Source organism: Oncorhynchus mykiss, chromosome 9 (genome assembly GCF_013265735.2).
Source record: "Oncorhynchus mykiss isolate Arlee chromosome 9, USDA_OmykA_1.1, whole genome shotgun sequence".
In the NCBI taxonomy this organism is placed as follows: Eukaryota; Metazoa; Chordata; class Actinopteri; order Salmoniformes; family Salmonidae; genus Oncorhynchus; species Oncorhynchus mykiss.
Window position 1 is genome coordinate 34,467,208 of NC_048573.1, and position 26,190 is coordinate 34,493,397.

At 44.9% G+C, this 26,190-nt stretch overlaps 1 protein-coding gene across 1 annotated transcript in view; it reads right to left on the bottom strand.

Moving 5' to 3' along the window:
* Window positions 1–26,190, bottom strand: part of LOC110531958 (solute carrier family 12 member 5) — a 102,361-nt gene that overhangs the window by 38,140 nt on the left and 38,031 nt on the right. The window contains exons 2-6 of the mRNA XM_036987843.1: window positions 10,485–10,588; window positions 10,112–10,255; window positions 7,808–7,954; window positions 875–929; window positions 238–368 (exon numbers count right to left, since the gene is read on the bottom strand). Coding sequence (XP_036843738.1) covers window positions 238–368; window positions 875–929; window positions 7,808–7,954; window positions 10,112–10,255; window positions 10,485–10,588 — 581 coding nt within the window. The remainder of the gene's footprint in view (window positions 1–237; window positions 369–874; window positions 930–7,807; window positions 7,955–10,111; window positions 10,256–10,484; window positions 10,589–26,190) is intronic.

Here is a 26,190-nt window from a genome sequence, read left to right on the forward strand (position 1 = left end):
TTTCATATTTGTCTAAAATGAAAATATATCAACATAATTGATTGTATTTAATGGATAATTTTTGGCATAATCTATTGCACCACAATCTGTAGGCAGAAGAACAAACATCTTCCTCCTGCATTCATCAATGTTGCATGTGGTCTCGCCCCCAAAATAAAACGCCAGACAAACGGCACAGGGGGAAAGAAAACAGATAGCAAACAAAACAATAAAATAATAGCAATCATCTTTCCTTACCAGCAGAAGTTCGATGGCACCAAGGATGTACATTGCACCTGCAAAAGTAGTTCCTAGGTAGAAGCAAATTCCGACAGCTCCGCCAAACTCAGGGCCAAGGGAACGGGAGATCATGTAGTAGGAGCCTCCGGCTGAAAGACACAAACACAAACACAGCCATTGGCATTCCTCTTTTGCTCAATATTGTTTTCAATGATAAACCCCTGGTCTGCACAACCAGTAAGTCTAAAGACTTCGGGTTTGAACATGCAGAAGTAGTAGTTTGTCAACAGAAATATAGTGCTGCATAGACATTGCTTAGGCATGTTAGAGCTTATCAGGAAAAAAGCCCTAGCCTTTCTATACAGTGTCATGACTCTATGGATAGGCACAGAATAGTTTGAGTTTCCGAATAGAAATAAAAAGGTTTCTGATGTTTCACACTTTCACACTTTCATACTTTGTACAGATGATAGAAGGGGTACTAGTACAGTGTGGTTCTGGTTTAGCCATGCTAGCATTAACTGTCCTATCACAGACCAGTGAAATATCAGATGTGAAAACCTAACTGGTTGGGGAAAAAACAACAAGATTGCCATGCGTCACCCAGACCGTCCATTCATGCACGCACCAAGGTGTGCCTGTGACACGCACTCACCTGGCACCACTCCATTTGTTGCGATGGCACTCATGGAGATAGCTGTCAGCATGGTCTGAGAGGAGGCAGAGGGGAGATAGCACTATTTTAAAAATGGAGCAGTTCCATCTGTTTTAGCCCTCAGCTGCAGAGTGCTGATTCTTAGTGAAACAGTGTAAGGCAAGGCACCACACCCGAACAAAGGAATTATAGTCCTTTAATCATATCACAGTCCACTTTTACCAGTTGAATGTGGACACAAATATAATGCTTTTTTTCTTCACCCTGAATGATGTCAGCCTTTTGGTTTCATTTTGTTAAGACACTCCAGGACATACACATAGGAGATTGTGGATAATTATGTTTTTCATCTTCATTTCAATTGCACTTTGGGTGCTTTTAAAAAAAAAGAAAATGTAATCTAGAATAAAACTTTGACATCATACCAACAATTCCCTAAGTGTAAGTCTGGAGAACATGTCTAGTGATATATACAGTGCCTTGCGAAAGTACTTTGCGACCTTTTGCCACATTTCAGGCTTCAAACATAAAGATATAAAACTGTATTTTTTTGTGAAGAATCAACAACAAGTGGGACACAATCATGAAGTGGAACGACATTTATTGGATATTTCAAACTTTTTTAACAAATCAAAAACTGAAAAATTGGGCGTGCAAAATTATTCAGCCCCCTTAAGTTAATACTTTGTAGCACCACCTTTTGCTGCGATTACAGCTGTAAGTCGCTTGGGGTATGTCTCTATCTCTATCTATTTTGCACATTGAGAGACTGACATTTTTTCCCATTCCTCCTTGCAAAACAGCTCGAGCTCAGTGAGGTTGGATGGAGAGCATTTGTGAACAGCAGTTTTCAGTTCTTTCCACAGATTCTCGATTGGATTCAGGTCTGGACTTTGACTTGGCCATTCTAACACCTGGATATGTTTATTTTTGAACCATTCCATTGTAGATTTTGCTTTATGTTTTGGATCATTGTCTTGTTGGAAGACAAATCTCCGTCCCAGTCTCAGGTCTTTTGCAGACTCCATCAGGTTTTCTTCCAGAATGGTCCTGTATTTGGCTCCATCCATCTTCCCATCAATTTTAAACATCTTCCCTGTCCCTGCTGAAGAAAAGCAGGCCCAAACCATGATGCTGCCACCACCATGTTTGACAGTGGGGATGGTGTGTTCAGCTGTGTTGCTTTTACGCCAAACATAACGTTTTGCATTGTTGCCAAAAAGTTCAATTTTGGTTTCATCTGACCAGAGCACTTTCTTCCACATGTTTGGTGTGTCTCCCAGGTGGCTTGTGGCAAACTTTAAACAACACTTTTTATGGATATCTTTAAGAAATGGCTTTCTTGCCACTCTTCCATAAAGGCCAGATTTGTGCAATATACGACTGATTGTTGTCCTATGGACAGAGTCTCCCACCTCAGCTGTAGATCTCTGCAGTTCATCCAGAGTGATCATGGGCCTCTTGGCTGCATCTCTGATCAGTCTTCTCCTTGTATGAGCTGAAAGTTTAGAGGGACGGCCAGGTCTTGGTAGATTTGCAGTGGTCTGATACTCCTTCCATTTCAATATTATCACTTGCACAGTGCTCCTTGGGATGTTTAAAGCTTGGGAAATCTTTTTGTATCCAAATCCGGCTTTAAACTTCTTCACAACAGTATCTCGGACCTGCCTGGTGTGTTCCTTGTTCTTCATGATGCTCTCTGCGCTTTTGACGGACCTCTGAGACTATCACAGTGCAGGTGCATTTATACGGAGACTTGATTACACACAGGTGGATTGTATTTATCATCATTAGTCATTTAGGTCAACATTGGATCATTCAGAGATCCTCACTGAACTTCTGGAGAGAGTTTGCTGCACTGAAAGTAAAGGGGCTGAATAATTTTGCACGCCCAATTTTTCAGTTTTTGATTTGTTAAAAAAGTTTGAAATATCCAATAAATATCGTTCCACTTCATGATTGTGTCCCACTTGTCGTTGATTCTTCACAAAAAAATACAGTTTTATATCTTTATGTTTGAAGCCTGAAATGTGGCAAAAGGTCGCAAAGTTCAAGGGGGCCGAATACTTTCGCAAGGCACTGTACATAACCTTTGATGAATGCAGATGTTTCTGAGGCTGAGAAAAAGGATTTGGCATGTGGGAAGAGTCTGCCTTTTGGAAAATGGCAGTTAAAGATAAGTACACTAAATTTAGACTACCAAATGCCAAACACCAATTTAGACCCAATCCCCATCTCTCCAAACTAAGTTGCTATAACATTCTCTATGAAATGATGTGTGATTCAATGTAGTGAGCTTTGAAGTTATGCATGTATGTCCATTTACAGTTCAATACATTTTTATGAGAGTAGTATAATTAAGGAACAAAAGTATACACTTTCATCAACTTTTTGACATTTTTACTTCTATTTTTTGAAAATACTAATGTTAATGGACCAAAATACCCCAAAATCTCAAAATTGTAATTTTAGCCTGTGGTGCCTGACCTTAATACTATATTGTTTGTGATGAATATGTATGAATATGAACTTTGGGAGGATGGTTCCAAACAGTTTCTTAGCTATTTGGCTGATGATCGATCATGACAACATACACAATGCAACCTTGAACTAAACTGACGCCTCATCAATCTAATCAACATCCCTGATGGAAAAAAATAGAGATCACAGTAATCAATAGTTTCAGAATTTATATCTAAGGTGTGAATAATCACAGATCTAGGATCAGATGACACTACCTCCAAATAACCATACCCGATGGGTGAAAAAATAGCAGACTCTGGATCAGTGGTTTATGTATACCTAATCTGTGTTGCTTATCTGCCCTTTCAGCTGGGTCCCAAAGCCCCAGAGGAGAAAAGGGCATCAGCTAAATAAAGGATTAATCATTTATATGTTTGGGCAGGCAGACCAACCATCTCTGCTAAAGCTCAGTGCAGGTAGGGCATTTCACAAAACCACAAGGTAGAATGAAAATGAGGAGAGAGAGAGGGGGAGAGGCAGGAAGACAGAGAGGGCAGAATGAGAATGGAGAGTGGAGAGAGAATGAAAGGGACAGATATGGAGAGAGGTGGGAAAAGAAGGAGGGAGAATTAGGCTCGTAAGAATGGAATCATGAGAGATAGAGCATGAGAGGAGTAGAAGGGTGCCTGTGAGAGGGGAAAGGTGACAGTAAATTAACAAGACGGAAGAGAGAGACAGTTGTGGGGTGTCAGGAAGAGGGCGAGAAGGACAGTAGAAAAAGGAGGTAGAGCATGAGGGATGGTATTAGAGAGAGGCCTAAAATTTAAATTAAAAAGAGAGAGGGGTAGTTAGCCAAAGAAAGATAGAGCTAGTCATGGGGAGAGAGAGAGACGGCTAGATAGAGACAAATACGGAACAGATCAGGGAAGAGTCGAACGGAAAGAGAACAAGATATCTGGAGAAAGGGAAAGAGATGGATACAGAGAGACACTGAAGAAAATAGATCTCAGGACAGAGGGAGAGAGAAGAAGTCACGGAGAGACAAAAAATAGTGTGACATAACAAATGTGATAGAGAGAGATGATTGAGCTCAATCAATAAATCAAATAAAATGTTATTTGTCACATGCACCAACAACCGTGAAATACTTACTTACAAGCCCTTAACCAATAATGCAGTTGAAGAAATAGAGTTAAGATAATATATACAAAATAAACTAAAGTATAAAATAAAAAGTAACACAATAAAATAACAATAAAGAGGCTACAGTGCATTTGGAAACTATTCAGACATCTGGAATTTGAGATGTTTCTACAACTTGATTGGAGTCCACCTGTGGTAAATTCAATTGATTGGACATGATTTGAAAAGGTACACACCTGTCTATATAAGGTCACACAGTTGACAGTGCATGTCAAAGCAAAAACCAAGCCACGAGGTTCAAGGAATTGTCCATAGAGCTCTGAAACAGGATTGTGTTGAGGCACAGATCTGAGGAAGGGTACTAAAAAATGTCTGAAGCATTGAAGGTCCCCAAGAACACAGTGGCCTCCATCATTCTTTGGAACCACCAAGAATGTTCCTAGAGCTGTCCGCCTGGCAAAACTGAGCAATCGGGGGAGAAGGGCCTTGGTCTGGGACGTGACCAAGAACCCGATGGTCAGTCTGACAAAGTTCCAGAGTTCCTCTGTGGAGATGGGAGAACCTTCCAGAAGGACAGCACTCCACCAATCAGGCCTTTATGGTCGAGTGGCCAGATGGATGCCACTTCTCAGTAAAAGGCCCATGACAGCCCGTTTCGAGTTTGCCAAAAATCCCTGAAAGACGCTGACTAACAAGATTCTCTGATCTGATGAAACCAAGATTGGCCTGAATTCCAAGCATCACATTTGGAGGAAACCTGGCACCATCCCTACAGTGATACATGGTGCTGGCAGTATCATGCTGTGGGATTTATTTATTTATCCGTTATTTTACCAGGTAAGTTGACTGAGAACACGTTCTCATTTGTAGCAACGACCTGGGGAATAGGAGGGGGATGAATGAGCCAATTGTAAACTGGAGATTATTAGGTGAGGTCCAGATTGGGAATTTAGCCAGGACACCAGGGTTAATTAACACCCCTACGATAAGTGCCATAGGATCTTTAATGACCTCAGAGAGTCAGGACACCCGTTTAACGTCCCATCCGAAAGACAGCACCCTACACAGGGCAGTGTCCAATCACTGGGATATTTTTTTTAGACCAGAGGAAAGAGTGCCTCCTACTGGCCCTCCAACACTGTGGCTGCAACCAGACTAGATTGCGAATGACATTTGGCGGAATGCATTTCTTGCCGTGAGGGTGACAATATCGTTTGTACCCGAAACAATTCGTCCTCAAGTTCAAGTTTGTTGAGCAGAGGCTATACAAAGCTGTGTCCATAACACTCAATAATCAATTAATTGTATACATTCTTGCACCATGGGATCAATTATTAGTTGAAATTATTAGATGTATTTCAAGGCATACCTCAGTGCCTTTTTGCTTGACATCATGGGAAAATCAAAAGAAATCAGCCAAGACCTCTGAAAAAAACCTCCTCAAGTCTGGTTCATCCTTGGGAGCAATTTCCAAATGCCTGAAGGTACCACGTTCATCTGTACAAACAACAGTACGCAAGTATAAACACAATGGGACCACGCAGCCGTCATACCGCACAAGAAGGAGACCCGTTCTGTCTCCTAGAGTTGAACGTACTTTGGTGCGAAAAGTGTAAATCAATCCCAGAACAACAGCAAAAGACCTTGTGAAGATGCTGGAGGAAACAGGTACAAAAGTATCTTTATCCACAGTAAAACGAGTCCTATATCGACATAACCTGAAAGGCCGCTCAGCAAGGAAGAAGCCACTGCTCCAAAACTGCCATCAAAAAAAGCCAGACTACGGTTTGCAACTGCACATGGGGACAAAGATTGTACATTTGTAGAAATGTCCTCTGGTCTGATGAAAAAAAGATAAAACTGTTTGGCCATAATGACCATTGTTATGTTTGGAGGAAAAAGGGGGAGTCTTGCAAGCCAAAGAAAACAATTCCAACCGTGAAGCAATGGGGTGGTAGCATGATGTTGTGGGGGTACTTTGCTGCAGGAGGGACTGGTGCACTTCACAAAATAGATTGCATCATGAGGCAGGAAAATTATATGGATATATTGAAGCAATATCTCAAAACATCAGTCAGGAAGTTACAGCTTGGTCGCAAATGGGTCAACATGCACACTGTTTTTAGAATTTACCTTTATTATTCCCCACAAACCCTACCACCCCTCCCCCAATTTGAGTAAACTAATAAACAATAACACTTAGGCTTCTACCTTCAGTTTATACATACTATACATATTTTACAGACACAATCTATTTTAAAATAATTATATTTTGTTTGTTGTTAGTCCTGGCCTTCCTCTATTTCTGATGTCCATCCAGTTGATTTCTATTTGTAACTGTGATATTTCACAAAAGTTCTGATCCTATACAGATTTTTCAGTCCCAGTTTGTTTTACATTTGTTATCTTGTTGTTATTAGTCTCACCCTTCAGCTTCATTCAACCACTCCCATCTATTGCTTAACACTATCCATTTTGGATTTTTATTTGCCATATATTTTTCAACTGTGCTGTGATGATTCACAAAAGTACTGAACCTTTCTATTCTCATAGTTTCTACAGATTGTAAATTAAAGATAAACAAGAATTTTGTATAATAATTTTTAATCCGGTGTCGTTTTGTGTGTCAATTCATAAACCATGTGCCATATAATCGGTACATCTCTTCCCAACTATTTTCCAATTTAGATGGCACCTCTGTCAATTTTTTGGTCCTTAAATGAAACTGGCATATATTTTTATTTATCACAAATTTCTTAACCATTTTTGGTCTTTAATGCAGGGATGACAGACACGTTCTACATGCATTATGAAATTTAAGTTACAGTTCTTATGGCTTAAAATCTTATTTTCAGTAGAAAATTATGAAATGACTGTGAACCGGAATGTGATGGAATCTGAAAATATACTTGGGTATACAACACTTTAAAAAAATATATATATATTTACGTAAGTAAGTTAAGGGAAATTTATTCTGTAAAGCTTTCAGGGCTACCTCAGGTCAAAACAGGATTAAACTAGGATTTACTCAACTGGGAGAGCTTTGGGACACCAAACATAATTCAAATGGAAGTGGCATTGAGTATATCCTTATCAGTGCTGCAAACGTGCCTCTCTTTCTGCTCTGGCTGGCAGAGTGCCCATTCTAACAATGATGGAGAGAGGATAGAGGGGAGGGGAGAGACAAAGTGGATGGAAGGGAGAAAGAGAAAAAGAGGGAAACACGGAGGGTGATATAAAGAGAGAGAAAGTTTAAGGGGAAGAAAAAGGAGGAGAACAGGAGAGAGAGAGTGAGTGAAAAGAATATGGTCCAGAGCTGTGACTCACCGTGGAGCAGCACATGAAGACGATGATGAAGGAGCCAAAGACCCCTCCTATGCCCACCATCCAGGTCATCCGCAGGAACAGGATCACACCAAAGATATTCTGGATGCAGGGCAGGTACACCCCCATCAGAGTGCCCAGCGATGGTGCCTGGAGAACAAACACAAATCAGTACTGATTAAATATGAAAATGTTTAACTGTGGAATGGCAGTACAAACTTGATAAAAGTACAGTAATGTACCCCACACCATTAGTGGAACAAAACAAATTCCTCTAGTGACCGGCTCCGGCATCTGAGTTGAGTGGAGGAGTCGAGTGGGGGACATCTCCTCCCTCATTAACCTATTTGAATGGCAGCAGAAAGAAAACACTTTCTCCTCCTTTTCCTAATTATTTTGGTCTCTCCATGGTTGAAGGCTTTTTTTGCTTGTGAGGCATAAAGCTGAAATTCAGGCAACAGAGATTCCTCGGTGTCTCACTACATGGATTTAAAATAATCCAGATGTATGATATCATATTAGTGGACACTTACTTTCACTCTTCTATTCACGCAGGTGGAGGTGGCTCTAGGATACTGGCTGAGGTTGCACAAATCCTCTATCTCTGTCAGCTCATTTAGCTAATGACTAGCAATTGTCCTGTTACTAGGGAGAAGGACCATCTAATTATTTTCTTAATGTGGGCCTGTCTGTCTAGATATGTATAGAGGAGAAAATGTAGTTCTCAAACTCTTCAATTGATCAGACATGGCTTTCAGCTATTGAGTTATATGGGATTGGATCTCCCATAGGACTTCACTTCACCATTCTTCTCTGAAGATTCTCTCAAGCTCTGTCAGGTTGGATGGGGAGCAATGCTGCACAGCTATTTTAAGGTCTCTCCAGAGATGTTTGACTGGGTTCAAGTCCGGGCTCTGGCTGGGCCACTCAAGGGCATTCTGAGACTTGTCCCGAAGCCACTCCTATATTGTCTTGGCTGTGTGCTCAGGGCCGTTGTCCTGTTGGAAGGTGAACCTTTGCCCCAGTCTGAGGTCTTGAGCGCTCTGGAGCAGGTTTTCATCAAGGTTCTCTCTGTACTTTGCTCCGTTCATCTTTCCCGTGATCCTGACTAGTCACCCAATCCCTTCTGCTGAAAAACATCCCTACAGCATGATGCTGCCACCAACATGTTTCCCCATAGGGATGATGCCAGGTTTCCTCCAGACGTGATGCTTGGCATTCAGGCCAAAGAGTTCAATCTTATTTTCATCAGACCAGAGAATCTTGTTTCTTAAGGTCTGAGAGTCCTTTGGGTGCCATTTGGAAAACTCCATGCGGGCTGTCATGTGCATTTTACTGAGGAGTGGCAGTCCGCATGAGAGCCAGTTTCATCATAGCGCTTGATGGTTTTAGCGACTGCAATTGAAGAAACGTTCAAAGTTCTTGAACATTTCCGTATTGACTTACCTTCATGTCTTAAAGTAATGACGGACTGTTGTTTCTCTTTGCTTATTTGAGCTGTTCTTGACATAATATTGGTCTTTTACCAAATATGGCTTTCTTCTGTACACCACCCCTACATGGTCACAGCACAACTGATTGGCTCATACATATTAAGAAGGAAATAAATTCCGCAAATTAACTTTTGACAAGGCACACCTGTTAATTGGAATGCATTCCAGGAGACTACCTCATGAAGCTGGTTGAGAGAATGCCAAGAGTGTACAAGGTGTCATCTGTGCCAGAGGTGTCTACTTTAAAGAATCTCAAATATAAAATAATACATAATATAACACTTATTGGTTACTACATAACACATTCCATATGTGTTATTTCATAATACCACATCCTAATAATATTCTCTCATAATACCAGCCTCTTGTGGCCTCTTGGCTGGAAGGAGCTGTCAAATTAGGATGTAGATAACAAGAAAAGGAGTGGATGTGAATGATACAGTAACCGGACTCAGACCAGTGTAACAAGACAGGCCTAGAGAGTAGCTTCATGTATCAGGATTATGCTCCACTGCACATAACAGGGCTAACAGGGCTAATGTGGCCCTGCTCAGGTCCTATATATTACCAAACTGATGTGTAACATCAGGGAAGAAAAAGGGCAGCACACACAGCCATCAATCCCGTCCTGTCCAGGCCTAAACATGGCTGACAGCGTCATCAGTAATCCTCCTTTCTGTTCTTAATCAGCTTAATCCTCCACCTTATCATGTGGACAATGGTGACCTGGAAGGACCATACTCTGCCGCATCAGATCAATTCAAACTCCAGCTAATGTTTATGTTTAGGGACCACTTTAGATTAGATGAAGTACCTTGACAGCAGGTTTTTTTTTGGACGGAGCCGCCCCCTCCTCGTTCTCGGCCTCCTCGTGCTCTTTGCTGCCCTGAGGCAGGTTGGAGTAGTTGGCCAGACTGCTGAGTATGGACGACACCATGGGACTGTTGTCCATCTCCTCCTGCAGTACACAGGGACAGGTGGACAGACATCATATCAGCCCTCTAAGGTGTATTGACAACTGAGAAACCACTACTTATTTCAAAGAATTCAAACCACCTGGTGCCTGAGCAAGCAAGGTGTCGTATAAACTGTAGGTGGTCGTTTCAAACGAAGGGAACAAAGTAACGACAGTATTTAATTATTGTGTAATTATAGGGAAGCAAGTTAGGGAGCCCTGTGTTACAGACCTCAAACAGGGCCATATTCTTGCCATTGTACTGCTGGCTCTTCTCCACGTCGCTGGCACTGCTGCTGTTGATGAAGGGACTGCTCTCCTTGGGGTTCCCATCACCTGCAACAAACAGACAGCACAACAACAGTTAACAGAGAAACACACATTATACAAAATATAATCATTAAAGGAGAGATGTTGATTAAAATGGGGGCGAGGGGTTTTAGATTTTTTCTTTCTATGAATATAAATGTTTGCAAAACACAGACATTAGCCACACTGAAAATGTACTTTCTCAATTACTTTTAAATGAGAGACCCAGTTTGTTTTAACGGGAGGAGAGAAATGATTGGATTTCGCTGAGTATGAATGTGTTGTTGTCACGTTCTGACCTTTATTTCCTTTGTTTTGTCATTATTTAGTATGGCCAGGGCGTGAGTTGGGGTGGGCAGTCTATGTTTGTTTTTCTATGATTTTAGGATTTCTATGTTTCGGCCTAGTATGGTTCTCAATCAGAGGCAGGTGTAATTAGTTGTCTCTGATTGAGAATCATACTTAGGTAGCCTGGGTTTCACTGTTTGTTTGTGGGTGTTTGTTTCCGTGTCTGTGTTTTTCACCACACGGTACTGTTTTGGTTTTTGTTTGTTTCACGTTTATTGTTTTTTTAATCAGTTGTGTTCATGTTGAGTATTTCTTATTAAAAGAACCATGGACACTTACCACGCCGCATATTGGTCCTCCGATCCTTCTCGCCTCTCCTCTTCAGAGGAAGTGGAGGAAAACCGTTACAGTTGTTTGTAAATAAATGATGTTAGCTTGGAGAAATGATTAATTGTTCAGTATTTAATTATGTTAGCACTCATAGTTGCTAGAGCCAGGAAACGCTCTGTTTAGATGGACCGATACAGGCTTTGTGTGGGGAGGGTCCGTGCTGGCAATGACAAATGGAACCAGATATTCCAAATTGTGTGTGTTCATTATCTTGGAAAATATGTATCATATCACACAGAAAACCTCATAGAAATGAAAACAAATCAGTGTGGTTTTGATATTAGGAGGTGTTATTTCACTTTCGGGGAACACAGAGGGGCAGTAGACACGCATACATGCAGGCAAGCAGGAATGCTGACGCTCGCACACATACACACACACCTTAGACAACACACCTAACAGAGTAGTTAACAGTCTCTTGGCTCTGTGTTCATCCTCTGTGGGTCCTACAGTCAGCAGCCCCTATCACTTTCTGACAAACAGAGAGGCCCAGTCATCCAATCAATACTTTTTGGATTGCCTGCCCTGTCCCCTCTCCAGCCTGGCCAGGCGCTCTGACTGTGCCCCCTGCATGGCCCTGTCTGCTGCCTGCCACAGACTCTGTGCGCAGGGCTTATTAATAGTGTGTATGGAGGGCGGTAGGGAGCGGTGGCCGATATGGGCACCGGCTGCATCTCTTCCCCGCCACTCCACGCCAGTCCCAGAGGAGAACCTTCTCAGACGGCAGGAGAGGAATACTAAAGAGCCACTGCAGTGCATTAGCGCCAGGCAGTCAGGAAGCACAGAACAACCAACCAACCACACCAACAAAAACTAAAACACGCAGCACATCACTGCACAGTCAACCCAGCACATCACTGCACAGTAAAAGTGAGTCTACACACTCTTAGAAAAAAAGAGTTCCATAAGGATTCTTCGGCTGTCCCCTTTTTCATTACAGGTAGAACTCTTTTGGGTTCTATGTAGAACCCTCTGTGGGAAGGGTTTTACATGGATCTTAAAAAGGTTATATCTGGAACCAGATCAAACTCTTGGAAGACTTGGAAATCTCTAACAAAGCATTTGCAGCACACTATGATCTTCTTGCATGGTAGAACCCCTATAGTGTATGGATCTGGATAGCACCATGCTACTAGAGTTATAACATGTCATCTTAATATGCTGTATATAAACCTGAACATCATCCTGATCTCATTCCTGAGATGCCCATTAGGGAGCAGATGGAGTGGCTCATATCATTAACAATAGCCCGGCTCTTTTAATCAACAGGCATGGCCTCGCAATGTGCACAGCAGTTTATTCTGCTTTATACTTTTCTATGTCCCTATCCAAGTGCATGTGCTTCAACATTGAATTAGTCTTTATCTGCATGCTTTATAGAAATGGGCCATGAAATGGGCTAACTTTCCTCACAAGGTCTCAAAGTGCTTTTAAGATGTGCTTTTAAGATGTTAATTAAGTGCTTTTAAGATGTTCTGCATGCTCTGTTTGGAATTCAAGTTGTTCACTGAACATATTCTTACTGTAGTAATTGATTATTCATTATAATTATTGTAAACTAAATAGATTGTTATCGAGTTGAGAAATCGAGAACAATAGAGGATGTTGTAAGGGAGCGTCTGTATGCCTGTGCCATCTGTGAGTGTGTTTTGTGTGTGGATCGATTTGACCTCCGTTAGATTTACATACAGCTCTCTTCGCCCTTTACCTGCCATATTGATCGTGACAGGTAAGGACGTCCACACACTTTAGTTGTGAACTGATTCTCCCGCTCAGCTATCCTGCACCATCTTAACTGCTTTGGTCCCGCATACCTCACTCTCTACCTCCACAGTGATACCAGTTGGAGGGAGATAGTTAGAACATTGAGAGGGACAAAGTGAAAATACAGATCTAAGCCTAGATTCAATCATGTCACGCGTTAACCAGTGGTAGCTGGACCCGCAATAGCTGGTGTTTTGCGTTAAGAGCTGTCAAATCAGTGGCTGCTCGTGTGGTCATTGTCACGAAGCCACACGCACCCCATTTGCATTAGAAGAAGTTCAGAACGAGAAAGTGTAGACTATACAGAAGTAATGGCACTGACATTTAAAATCTTTCAACAAAATAGTAGTGATTAATATCAGCCTAATCGAGGTGTAGATTACAACACACATTCCAGTGTTCCAACTTGTAACAAGGCTGCATGGGATTACTACTAATCCAACTCGGCACATCCAATGGCAATGTCCGCAATAGGTATAATTCCAGGAGCCGCTTGCTGATTTGACAGCTCCAATGCCGTTACACCTGCGACACGCCTAAATAAAAACAATGAAACTTCTATGCAGTTGTCGGTTATTGCAGATTAAGGCAGAACTGATTGAATTTCTGGACATGTGGAGAAGGGGGCCATTTAGTGAGGGTAGGTGGTGGTGTGTGTGTGTGTCAGCGTGTGTGTGTGTATGTGTGTGTCTGTGTGTGGGTGCTTGTGTGACTATGCTCTATATACATTCTCTTTAATTAAGACCACAGTGTGTGCGCTCATGATAAAGGTCGCCCCATACAGCGTGTCCACTGAGTCCTTGCTGCCACAGAAAATGTTGCTTAATGCCTCAGGATAAGGCTCCATGTTATTTAGACCACTCTCCTTTCCTCTGCCTCTACAGGTCCCTCACTGTTAAAAGATAAAAAGTGGATTCAACGTACAATGTAACTCTTTCTGACAATACTTTACATACATCCTAAGGCCTTTCTTTGAGGGCCTAGTTACACCCTAACGCAGTGATCTGAAATTCCTGGTTTTCAGGCCACGACAAGCCTGCAAGTCACATTATGCTGGCTTGCAAAGGGCAGTGTAAATCCTATTGGAATCAAGCCAGAGTGAGGATATCCAACAACTGGAACTTTTAATCACCCGCAACCTACATTGAGAATAACTGCCAGAGTAAGGAAGATTGATTATTGAGAGTACTTAAATCCTATAAACTTGAATAGCCATTTCAGTCACGTTTGTGTTTTTACTCAATAAGCTTGTTCAAATTCAGCTCATTTCGATCAGAGTTTGTTGATTCAACGTACCATTGTAAGGCAACAAGCTACAATAGGATTTTGAGTTAGCTCAACATTTGTGCAAATAGCTAAACCAACATACAGTGTTGCCTTCCAAAGGCAAACATGAATTTGTAATTCGACACAACACGTTTTTATACATTCAGCCTACTGTGTGTAAAGTTTGTTTAGCTCAATTTGTTGTCTTTCTGAAGTCCACCCAACTCACAGAATAACTATGATTAAGTCATTGGTTAAGTTGGCATTTTTACAGTGCTACGATGTACTGCCTAGAAGGTCAACATCCCGGAGTCACCTCTTCACTGTTGACATTGAGACTGGTGTTTTGCAGGTACTATTTAATTAAGCTGCCAGTTGAGGACTTGTGAGGCATCTGTTTCTCAAACTAGACACTATGCACTTGTCTTCTTGCTCAGTTGTGCACCGGGGCCTCCCACTCCTCTTTCTATTCTGGTTAGAGACAGTTTGCGCTGTTCTGTGAAGGGAGTAGTAGACAGCGTTGTACGAGAACTTCTGTTTCTTGGCAATTTCTCACATGGAATAGCCTTAATTTCTCAGAACAAGAATAGACTGATAAGTTTCAGAAGAAAGGTCTTTGCTTCTAGTCATTTTGAGCCTGTAATCGAACGCATAAATGCTTATACTCCAGATATTCAACTAGTCTAAAGAAGGACAGTTTTATTGCTTCTTTAATCAGAACAACACTTTTCAGCTGTGCTAACATAACTGCAAAAGGTTTTTCTAATGATCAATTAGCCTTTTAAAATTATAAACTTGGATTAGCTAACACAACGTGCCATTGGAACACAGGAGTGATGGTTGCTGACAATGGGCCTCTGTACGCCTATGTAGATATTTCATTTCCAGCTACAATAGTAATTTAAAACATTAACAATGTCTACGTTGTATTTCTGATCAATATGAAATAAACAGGAAATCCATGACATTCATCATCAGCTTGAGCCATAGGTCTGATGGCGTAGCAGTGAAGACGTGTTTGTTTGTTTGTTTGTTCCTCTCGTGTACTTTTGTATTTTTCGTATTTTTTGTATATATATTTTAATTTATTTTCAATCTCTTTTCGATTTTTAATTTGATTATACATTCCAGGAAACCTGCCTCACCCAATGTGATACGGAATCGCTATTATTTTCAATTTTAGAACACATTCAAGAACCTCCAGAAGCTAACCAGCTAATTAGCTACAAGCTATTTAGTCATTGTTAGCCACTGCTAGCGGCTTTTACCTTCTACACAGATACCAGCCCTGTTCTTAGCCTGGATAATACTCGCTAGTCTACCAGTATCGGACTGTCTCTCCACAACAACGCCGGATTCCTGCCGTAATCCCTGGACCACTACTTCTGATCTTCACAGCTAGCTCACAGCCTGCAGCTAGCTAGCTCACAGCTAGCTTGGACTCACCGTGGCATCCAGTACCAAAGCTATCCCTGAGGCCCACCTCCCAGCCTACTCAGCTGTTCACCCGAACCCCACTCATACACGGCTAGAGCCCAATACTCCACCGGATCCTCGCGGTAAACTCTGGACCTTGACACCAGATCACCGCTGCTACCGTTTGGCTATAGTGGCAAATGCCACTGCCACGAAGCTAGCACCAGTTAGCCGTGAGCCAGGCGCATCTCCCGGTTAGCTAACTAAATTCTACAATACCTCTTTTGCCATCTGGCTTGGATTCTCTGTCGACACAGCGCCCCGCCGCACCACCACGACTGGTCTGCCGATGAATACTCCATCCGCTGGGCCTTCAACCGGCCTACGTCGGAGCAGACGGACTGCTGCTGGACTGTCCATTAATCACGGTACTCCATTCTGTTTATTTATTTTTTATCTGGCGGCCCCAGCCGCGAACTCAGACTCTGTGTGTAGTTAATCCGACCCTCTCTGCCTAGTCATCGCCATTTTACCTGCTGTTGTTGTGTTAGCTGATTAGCTGTTGTTGTCTCACCTGTTGTTTTAGCTAGCTCTCCCAATCAACACCTGCGATTACTTTATGCCTCGCTGTATGTCTCTCTCAAATGTCAATATGCCTTGTATACTGTGATTCAGGTTAGTTATCATTGTTTTAGTTTACAATGGAGCCCCTAGTTCCACTCTTCATACCTCTGATACCTCCTTTGTCCCACCTCCAACACATGCGGTGACCTCACCCATTACAACCAGCAAGTCCAGAGACACAACCACTCTTATCATCACCCAGTGCCTGGGCTTACCTCCTCTGTACCCGCACCCCACCATACCCCTGTCTGCGCATTATGACCTGAATATACTCTACCACGCCCAGAAATCTGCTCTTTGTCCCCATCGCTCTAGGTGACCAGTTTTGATAGCCTTTAGCCGCACCCTCATTCTACTCCTCCTCTGTTCTGCGGGTGATGTGGAGGTAAACCCAGGCCCTGCTTGTCCCAAGGCACCCTCATTTGTTGACTTCTGTGATCAAAAAAGCCTTGGTTTCATGCATGTCAACATCAGAAGCCTCCTCCCTAAGTTTCTTTTACTCACTGCTTCAGCACACTCTGCCAACCCTGATATCCTTGCCGTGTCTGAATCCTGGCTTAGGAAGGCGACCAAAAATTCTGAGATTTCCATACCCAGCTATAACATTTTCCATCAAGATAGAACTGCCAAAGGGGGAGGAGTTGCAGTCTACTGCAGAGATAGCCTGCAAAGTAATGTCATACTTTCCAGGTCCATACCCAAACAGTTCGAACTTCTAATTAAAAAAAATAATCTCTCCAGAAATACTGGTTGCCGCCTGCTACCGACCCCCCTCAGCTCCCAGCTGTGCCCTGGACACCATTTGTGAATTGATCGCTCCCCATCTAGCTTCAGAGTTTGTTCTGTTAGGTGACCTAAACTGGGATATGCTTAACACCCCGGCAGTCCTACAATCTAAGCTAGATGCCCTCAATCTCACACAAATCATCAAGGAAACCACCAGGTACAACCCTAAATCTGTAAACAAGGGCACCCTCATAGACGTTATCTTGACCAACTGGCCCTCCAAATACACCTCTGCTGTCTTCAATCAGGATCTCAGCGATCACTGCCTCATTGCCTGTATCTGCTACGGGTCCGCAGTCAAACGACCACCCCTAATCACTGTCAAATGCTCCCTAAAACACTTCTGCGAGCAGGCCTTTCTAATCGACCTGGCCCGGGTATCCTGGAAGGATATTGACCTCATCCCGTCAGTTGAGGATGCCTGGCCATTCTTTAAAAGTAACTTCCTCACTATCTTAGATAAGCATGCTCCGTTCAAAAAAATGCAGAACTAAGAACAGATATAGCCCCTGGTTCACTCCAGACCTGACTGCCCTCGACCAGCACAAAAACATCCTGTGGCGGACTGCAAAAGCATCGAATAGTCCCTGCAATATACAACTGTTCAGGGAAGTCAGGAACCAATACACGCAGTCAGTCAGGAAAGCAAAGGCCAGCTTTTTCAAGCAGAATTTTGCATCCTGTAGCTCTAACTCCAAAAAGTTCTGGGACACTGTAAAGTCCATGGAGAACAAGAGCACCTCCTCCTAGCTGCCCACTGCACTGAGGCTAGGTAACATGACCACCTCCAATAAATCCATGATAAGCTAAAACTTCAACAAGCATTTCTCAACAGCTGGCCATGCCTTCATCTGGGCTACTCCAACCTCGGCCAACAGCTCCGCTCCCCCCCCCCCCCGCAGCTACTCGCCCAAGCCTCCCCAGCTTCTCCTTTACCCAAATCCAGATAGCAGATGTTCTGAAAGAGCTGCAAAACCTGGACCCGTACAAATTAGCTGGGCTTGACAATCCAGACCCTCTATTTCTGAAACTATCCGCCGCCATTGTCGCAACCCCTATTACCAGCCTGTTCAACCTCTCTTCAACCTCTCTTTCATCGTCTGAGATCCCCAAGGACTGGAAAGCTGCCACGGTCATCCCCCTCTTCAAAGGGGGAGACACCCTGGACCCAAACTGTTACAGACCTATATCCATCCTGCCCTGCCTATCTGGGGTCATCGAAAGCCAAGTCAACAAACAGATCACTGACAATCTCGAATCCCACCTTATCTTCTCCGCTGTGCAATCTGGTTTCCGAGCCGATCACGGGTGCACCTCAGCCACGCTCAAGGTACTAAACGATATCATAACCAACATCGATAAAAGACAGTACTGTGCAGCCATCTTCATCGATCTGGCCAAGGCTTTCGACTCTGTCAATCACCATATTCTTATCGGCAGACTCAGTAGCCTCGGTTTTTCTAATGACTGCCTTGCCTGGTTCACCAACTACTTTGCAGACAGAGTTCAGTGTGTTAAATCGGAGGGCATGATGTCCGGTCCTCTGGCAGTCTCTATGGGGGTGCCACAGGGTTCAATTCTCGGGCCGACTCTTTTCTCTGTATATATCAATGATGTTGCTCTTGCTGCGGGCGATTCCCTGATCCACCTCTACGCAGACGACACCATTCTGTATACTTCTGGCCCTTCCTTGGAGACTGTGCTATCTAACCTCCAGACGAGCTTCAATGCCATACAACACTCCTTCCGTGGCCTCCAACTGCTCTTAAACGCTAGGAACACCAAATGCATGCTCTTCAACCGTTCGCTGCCTGCACCCGCATCACCGACTAGCATCACCACCCTGGATGGTTCCGACCTAGAATATGTGGACAACTATAAGTACCTAGGTGTCTGGCTAGACTGTAAACTCTCATTCCAGACTCATATCAAACATCTCCAATCTAAAATCAAATCTAGAGTTGGCTTTCTATTTCGCAACAAAGCCTCCTTCACTCACACCGCCAAACTTACCCTAGTAAAACTGACTATCCTACCGATCCTCGACTTCGGCGATGTCATCTACAAAATAGCTTCCAATACTCTACTCAGCAAACTGGATGCAGTTTATCACAGTGCCATCCGTTTTGTTACTAAAGCACCTTCTACCACCCACCACTGCGACCAGCATGCTCTAGTCGGCTGGCCCTCGCTACATATTCGTCGCCAGACCCACTGGTTCCAGGTCATCTACAAGTCCATGCTAGGTAAAACTCTGTCTTATCTCAGTTCACTGGTCACAATGGCAACACCCACCCGTAGCACGCGCTCCAGCAGGTCTATCTCACTGATCATCCCTAAAGCCAACACCTCATTTGGCCGCCATTCCTTCCAGTTCTCTGCTGCCTGTGACTGGAACGAATTGCAAAAATCGTTGATGTTGGAGACTTTTATCTCCCTCACCAACTTTAAACATCTGCTATCTGAGCAGCTAACCGATCGCTGCAGCTGTACATAGTCCATCGGTAAATAGTCCACCCAATTTACATACCTCATCCCCATACTGTTTTTATTTATTTACTTTTCTGCTCTTTTGCACACCAGTATCTCTACCTGCACATGACCATCTGATCATTTATCATTTATCACTCCAGTGTTAATCTGCTAAATTGTCATTTTTCGCCTACCTCCTCATGCCTTTTCTTTTCTTCTGTGCTATTGACTTTATTGTTTACTCCATGTGTAATTCTGTGTTGTTGTCTGTTCACACTGCTATGCTTTATCTTGGCCAGGTCACAGTTGTAAATGAGAACTTGTTCTCAACTAGCCTACCTGGTTAAATAAAGGTGAAATAAAAAGGTCTGACATGAACATAATGCAAACATCAACACTGATTATGACACCGCATCAAGGCGATTGTCCTTTTATTGTAATCTGTGTAATGTCTCCGGTGCAGATAATCAAACCAGTATACAGACAAGCAGAAAACCACACAAACACAAGGCCTTAATCCCTGTAGCGTTTTAAAACACTGATACACTACAGTACCTGAGTGAATGAGCCAAAACACTTGGGGAGAGTGCCAGGCGATGGAAGACACAAAGCCCTTTAATTGATTGGATGGAGAGAGAAGAGAGGTGGCTAGGGGATAGGGCTGTGATAGGGCTGGGAAACCTGTTGTAAATCATCTGTTGGTCTCTGTGGAGAGATACGTTAACACCTCAGCTAACTAAAAGACCAGCATTAAAACACTCTTAGTTAAATTAGCTCCATAAGGAATTTACTTGAACTGTATAGCTAGAACAGAACCATAGACCTAGAATGGGAGCATTACAAATCCTGCTCAGTGCCAGTGGGCTTCCTTCTTTCTTTACATGCAAAGCCTGCCTCACTGTTTAACAGTCAAACCTGTGCTCAACACTGACGTGATCAGGCAGCTGCAATTCATGTGCAGCAGAAGTGGAACATCTTTTTTTCAGTTTTTTCTCAGATATTATGATGCGCTGACTGAATAGAGGTTAAGAGGTTAAGTGTAGAGGGTAAGTGTTTCTCATCCATATTCATGAGCTACAGTTGGGCTGGGGTAAGGGTGCTGTATGCATTCTGAAACCATTTGGACTGAGAGACACTACACTTTTAAAAGCTTTATTGGAACAGTAACATGCACAGTAACACCCTTTCCTGTGAGCCAAGTTAGCGCCCTCAGCAGGGACATTCAGAGACAATGTGCACTTCCTCTTTAGAGTCTGATACTTCCTCTGCTTCTTAACACAGCGTGCATCCAACCCGGAAGCCAGCCACACCAATGTGTCAGAGGAAACACAGAGGTAGCTACAGGCTGGTCATAATAGCTCATAGTCAGTCAGTTGTGTTTTTTTGTATCGAGGGCTCCAATGGTATTATACTCTAATCTTAAAAGCAAGGACAAAAAGGCAAATAGCAGCCAAATTGCTCTCACACAGCACAGTAATCCTTTGAAACTTGGAACATTACCCTAAAGACTCATTACCTGTCAAATTTGATAAGCAAACATGTAATGCTATGTAGTTTGAGCTTGTACAGAGGATTATAGCATTTAGCTGCATTGTTTAGCCTATCCATACCTGAACTCAATGCTCCCTCATCTCAGTGCTATACCTGAATGTAAAGCAGTGCTCTCATTTACATCGATGTAATGAGACCAAAAAACATGTCCCAAAATCACTGCTTTTATGAAGATGTTAATATTCGAATGAACATATCACTTTTCATAATGCTTTTGGTTTAGAATGTAATCTGCTTGGATTTTTTTGTACTTTTTCCAGGTTTTCTAAAACGTGTTTATTTGTGTGCATGTATGTGTATGTGTGTGTATATTTTTCATCTTCTCTGGTGCATTACTTTGAGTCCCAGTCACCCAACATCAGAGCCATATATCTGAAATGTCTAATATTTGGTAGGCTGGTAAGAGGCATGAAGATTACCCAGCACTGAGGTCAAGCAGGCCAACATCCCACTGCTGGCTGATGATTTAACCTCCGCCGATACTTTTTCAAACACTGGACACCCAGTCAAAAACTGCTGTATCTCTCTCTCTCTCTTTCTGTCTCTCTCGCTGTCTCTTTGTCTCTTTCTGTCTCTCTGTGTCCCTCTCATGCCTCTAAACCATGTCGACACTATTGCTTCTTGTCACACCCTGATCTGTTTCACCTGTCTATGTGATTGTCTCCACCCCCCTCCAGGTGTCTCCCATCTTCCCCTGTGTATTTATACCTGTGTCTCTGTTTGTCTGTTGCCAGTTCATTGTGTTTGTGAAACCTACCAGAATTTGTTCCCCTGCTCCTGCCTGTTTCTTGCTCCTGTTTTCTAGCCCTTCCCGGTTTTGACCTTCTGCCTGCCCTGAGCTTTTATGCCGTTTTGTACTTTACCCCACTTTACTGGATTATTGACCCCTGCCTGCCCTAACCCTAAGACTGCCTGCCGTTCTGGTCCCTTTGCATCCTCTCTGACCTCTGCCTGTCTTTGACCTGTTGTTTGCCTACCCCTGTTTTAGAAATAAACGTTTGTTTCTCGACACTGTCTGCATCTGGGTTATACCTTAACGTGATAGTAAGAACTGGCCATGACCGACCTAACAGACTCGGACCAGCTCCGCAACGCTATCTTCTCCCAAGGAGCCACCATTGGAAGGCTCGAGGAGTTGTTTCTCGGTCTTATGGAAGGGTTCCAAACGCATTGCTGGAGCAATTTTGTAGCTTGTCTGTCAGGCAGCCTACCACAACGGTAACCTCCCAGCCCCTGAGTAACTCAACTATTAGCAGTGTCACCTCGCCGGACACCCCAGTGTTCCGGAGCACTATGATGGAGATTCCGGGACCTGCCGGCCTTTTCTCTCCCAGGGCTCCCTCATTTTTGAGCCGCAGCCATCTTCGTTCCCCTCGGACCGCTCGAGGATAGCATAAGCCATTACGCTGATGTCCGGGAGGGCACTCACCTGGGCCATGGCGGTGTGGGAGCAACAATCCGTTGTCTGCCTCGGGTTGTCTGCCTGGAGGAGTTCATGGAGGAAGTTCGGAACGTGTTTGATTCTCCGTTGTCTGGGAGAGGGGCTGCTTGCAAGCTGCTCCAGCTACGCCAAGACTCCCGTAGAGTGGCAGGCTGTGTGATGGATTTCTGCATGTTGGCAGCTGAGAGTGCTTGGAACCCGGAAGCGCTGTTTGACACGTTCCTACACGGAGTATCGGAGGAAGTTAAGGACGAGCTTGCAGCCTGGGAACTACTGATGGATCTCGACTCGCTTATCACCTTGACCATTTTGATCGATGGACGACTACGGGAAAGAAGGAAGGAGAGGAGAGTCAATTCCACTTCGCCGCCAAGGTATCCCGGAAGTCCCTGACGGCTCCATTGCTGAGAGAACCTGAGGCTACCCGAGTTACGATCGGGGGCCTCCTAAGACTGCGGATTCACCTCTTCCCAAGCCAATGCAACTAGGCAGAGCTAGGCTGTCTCCAGCCGAACGCCTATGCAGGCTTCACACTAAGAGTTGCCTGTATTGCGGGACTACTGGTCATTTTGTTTCCCCCTGTCCACTAAAAGACCAGGCTCACCGGTAGGTGTGAGTACTCTGGTGGGCCATACAGATAACTTTTCCTCACCCCTTACTTGCATTCATTTTCATGCCATTTTCAGGCCATGTCAAAAAAAGTGGGGATAACCAGTCAAAATCTCTCTGGGTACTCATCAACTCTGGGGCTGATGAGAGCTTTATGGACACTACCCTGGTTTCCGAGCTGGATATCCCCACTCAGCCCCTCTCCATTCCCATGAATGTTAGAGCACTGGATGGGCGCTCTATTGGCCGAGTCACCCACAATACCACCCCCATCAACCTACGTGTGTCAGGGAACCACATAGAGACGATCCAGTTCCTGCTCATTAATTCTCCTCAGGTTCCCGTGGTATTGGGATTCTCCTGGCCAGCTCTGCCCCGCCCATTGCCTGAAATCAGTGTAGCCTTCCCTTGGGACATCTTCCTGGAAGCTCGGAAGCTGCCCTGGACCTCTCCACCATCCCGGCAGAGTACCAGGACCTCCGGGAGGTGTTCAGTAAGGCCCGGGCCACTTCGTTGCTGCCGCACCGACCATATGACTGCGGGATTGATCTTCTCCCAGGCATCACTCCGCCACGGGTACGACGGTACTCCCTGTCGGGTCCGGAGACCAAGGCTATGGAGACCTACATTGAGGACTCCCTAGCTGCTGTTTTCATCCATCCTTTTGCCTCTCCCGCCGGCACAGGGCTCTTCTTTGTGGAGAAGGACAAAACCCTGGGCCCGTGCATCAACTACCAAGGTCTCAACGACATCACGGTGAGGAACCGCTACCCTCTACCTCTCATCTCCTCGGCCTTCGAGCCGCACCAGTGGGCCACTGTGTTCTCAAAGCTGGACCTATGGAATGCCTACCACCTGGTGTGGATACAGAAGGGCACGAGTGGAAAACTGCCTTCAACACGGTCAGCGGTCACTACAAGTATCTGGTTATGCCTTTTGGCCTCACCAAAGCCCCTGGTGTTTCAGGTTCTGGTTAATGATGTTCTCCGCAACATGTTGAACCGGTTCATCTTCGTCTACCTCGATGACATACTCGTCTTCTCCCGCTCCACCCAAGAACATGTGCTCCAAGTCCAAAAGGTTCTCCAATGCCTCTTGGAGAACCAGCTTTTTGCAAAAGCAGAAAAGTGTGAATTCCATTGCTCCACCATCCCCTTTCTGGGTTACATCATCGCTTCAGGGAGCGTACAGATGGATCACGGGATGCTGAGAGCGGTGGTGGATTGGCCCCAGCCTACGTCCACAGTATAGCTGCAGCGTTTCCTGGGATTCGTCAACTTTTATCGCCACTTTATCTGGTGCTACAGCAAGGGTGCTACAGCACCAGATCCGGGGGGAGGCCGATGCCTCGGATGCCGGAGTGGAGGCTGTCCTGTCCCAGCGGTCGTTACATCACTGCGTCTTCTTCTCCCACCTCCACTACACCACAGAGAGAAACTACGATGTGGTGAATCATGAGTTTCTCGCGGTGAAGATGGTGTTGGAGGCACTGGCTGGAGGGGGCGGAACAGCCTTTCATTGTGTGGACCGATCACAAGAACCTGGAAAATCTCAGCACCGCCAAGCGCCTCAATTCCAGGCAAGCTAGGTGGGTCCTGCTGTTCACCTGGTTCAACTTCTCCCTCTCATAGCGGCCAGGATCCAAGAATGTCAAGCCGGATGCGCTGTCACGCTGCTATAGCCTCACGGCTACTACCCTGGAACCCGAGACCATCCTACCCACCTCATGCCTGGCATTGGCACTCATCTGGGGATTAGGGAAGCATGTTCGTGAGGCGTTCCCAGCTGAACCTCGGGGGAGAGGGGGTTGATAACCGGATGTTAGTTTCTGACAAGGTCCGCTCTGCGGTCCTGGAGTGGGCCAACTCCACCAGGCTTGCCTGCCACCCAGGCTCCCGTCGGACCCTGGCTCTTGTGCGACAATGCTTTTGGTGGCCTACCATGGTCCGTGACGTCTTTGCATTCGTCGCTGTTTGCATGGTTTGTGAGTAAAACAAGACTCCTCTGCAAGCTCCGGCTGGTCTCCTCCAACCTCTGCCTGTCCCTCACCGTCCCTGGTCTCACATCTACCTGGACTTTGTAATGGGTCTTCCCCCGTCTGATGGCAACAACGGCATCCTGAATGTGGTGGATTGATTTTCCACAGCCGCCCACTTCATTCCTCTCCCCAAACTGCCAAAGAGATGGCCCAGCTCATGGTGCAGCACGTCTTCCGGATCCATGGACTACCAGTAGACATGGTCTCTGACTGGGGTCCTCAATTCTCATCCCGGTTCTGGAAGGTGTTCTGCAGCCTCATTGGGTCGTCAGCCAGGCAGTCCTACGGGTTCCACCCCCCAGTCCAACGGCCAGTTAGAGCGAGCCAACCATGACCTAGAGACTACTCTGCGCTACCTTGTCTCCACTGCCTTGTCTCCGCCAACCCAACCACCTGGAGCCAGCAGCTTGTGTGGGGTGAATATGCCCGCAACACCCTTCCCTGCTCTGCCTTGAGTGTTCCCTGGGGTATCAGCCCCCGCTCTTCCTTGAGCAGGAAGAAGAGGTTGGCATAACTTCTGCCCACATGTTTGCCCGCCTCTTTTGTTGTACCTGGAGGAGAGCCCGGTCGGCCCTCCTGAAGACCACCTCCAGGTATCGACAAGTGGATCGCTACCGGAATCTGGGTCCCCGATATCGTCTCGGGCAAAAGATTTGGCTGTCCACTCGGGATCTGGCCCTCTCGGTGGGAACTACCCCCCCCCCCCCCCCCCCCCCCCCCCCCGTTTTATCGGCCTGTTTCCCATCTCCAAAATCATTAGCCCCTCTGCTGTTCATCTTCTATTGCCCCGTACCCTTCGTATATATCCTACCTTTCATTAAACCGATGTCTCACAGCCCTTTGTCTCCTGTATGACCTTCTGCCAGCCCTGACCCTGAGCCTGCCTGCCGTTTTGTACCTTACTACACCTTACTGGAATATTGACCCCTGCCTCCCCTGACCCCGAGACTGACTGCCTGCTGTTCTGGTACGTTTGCACCCTCT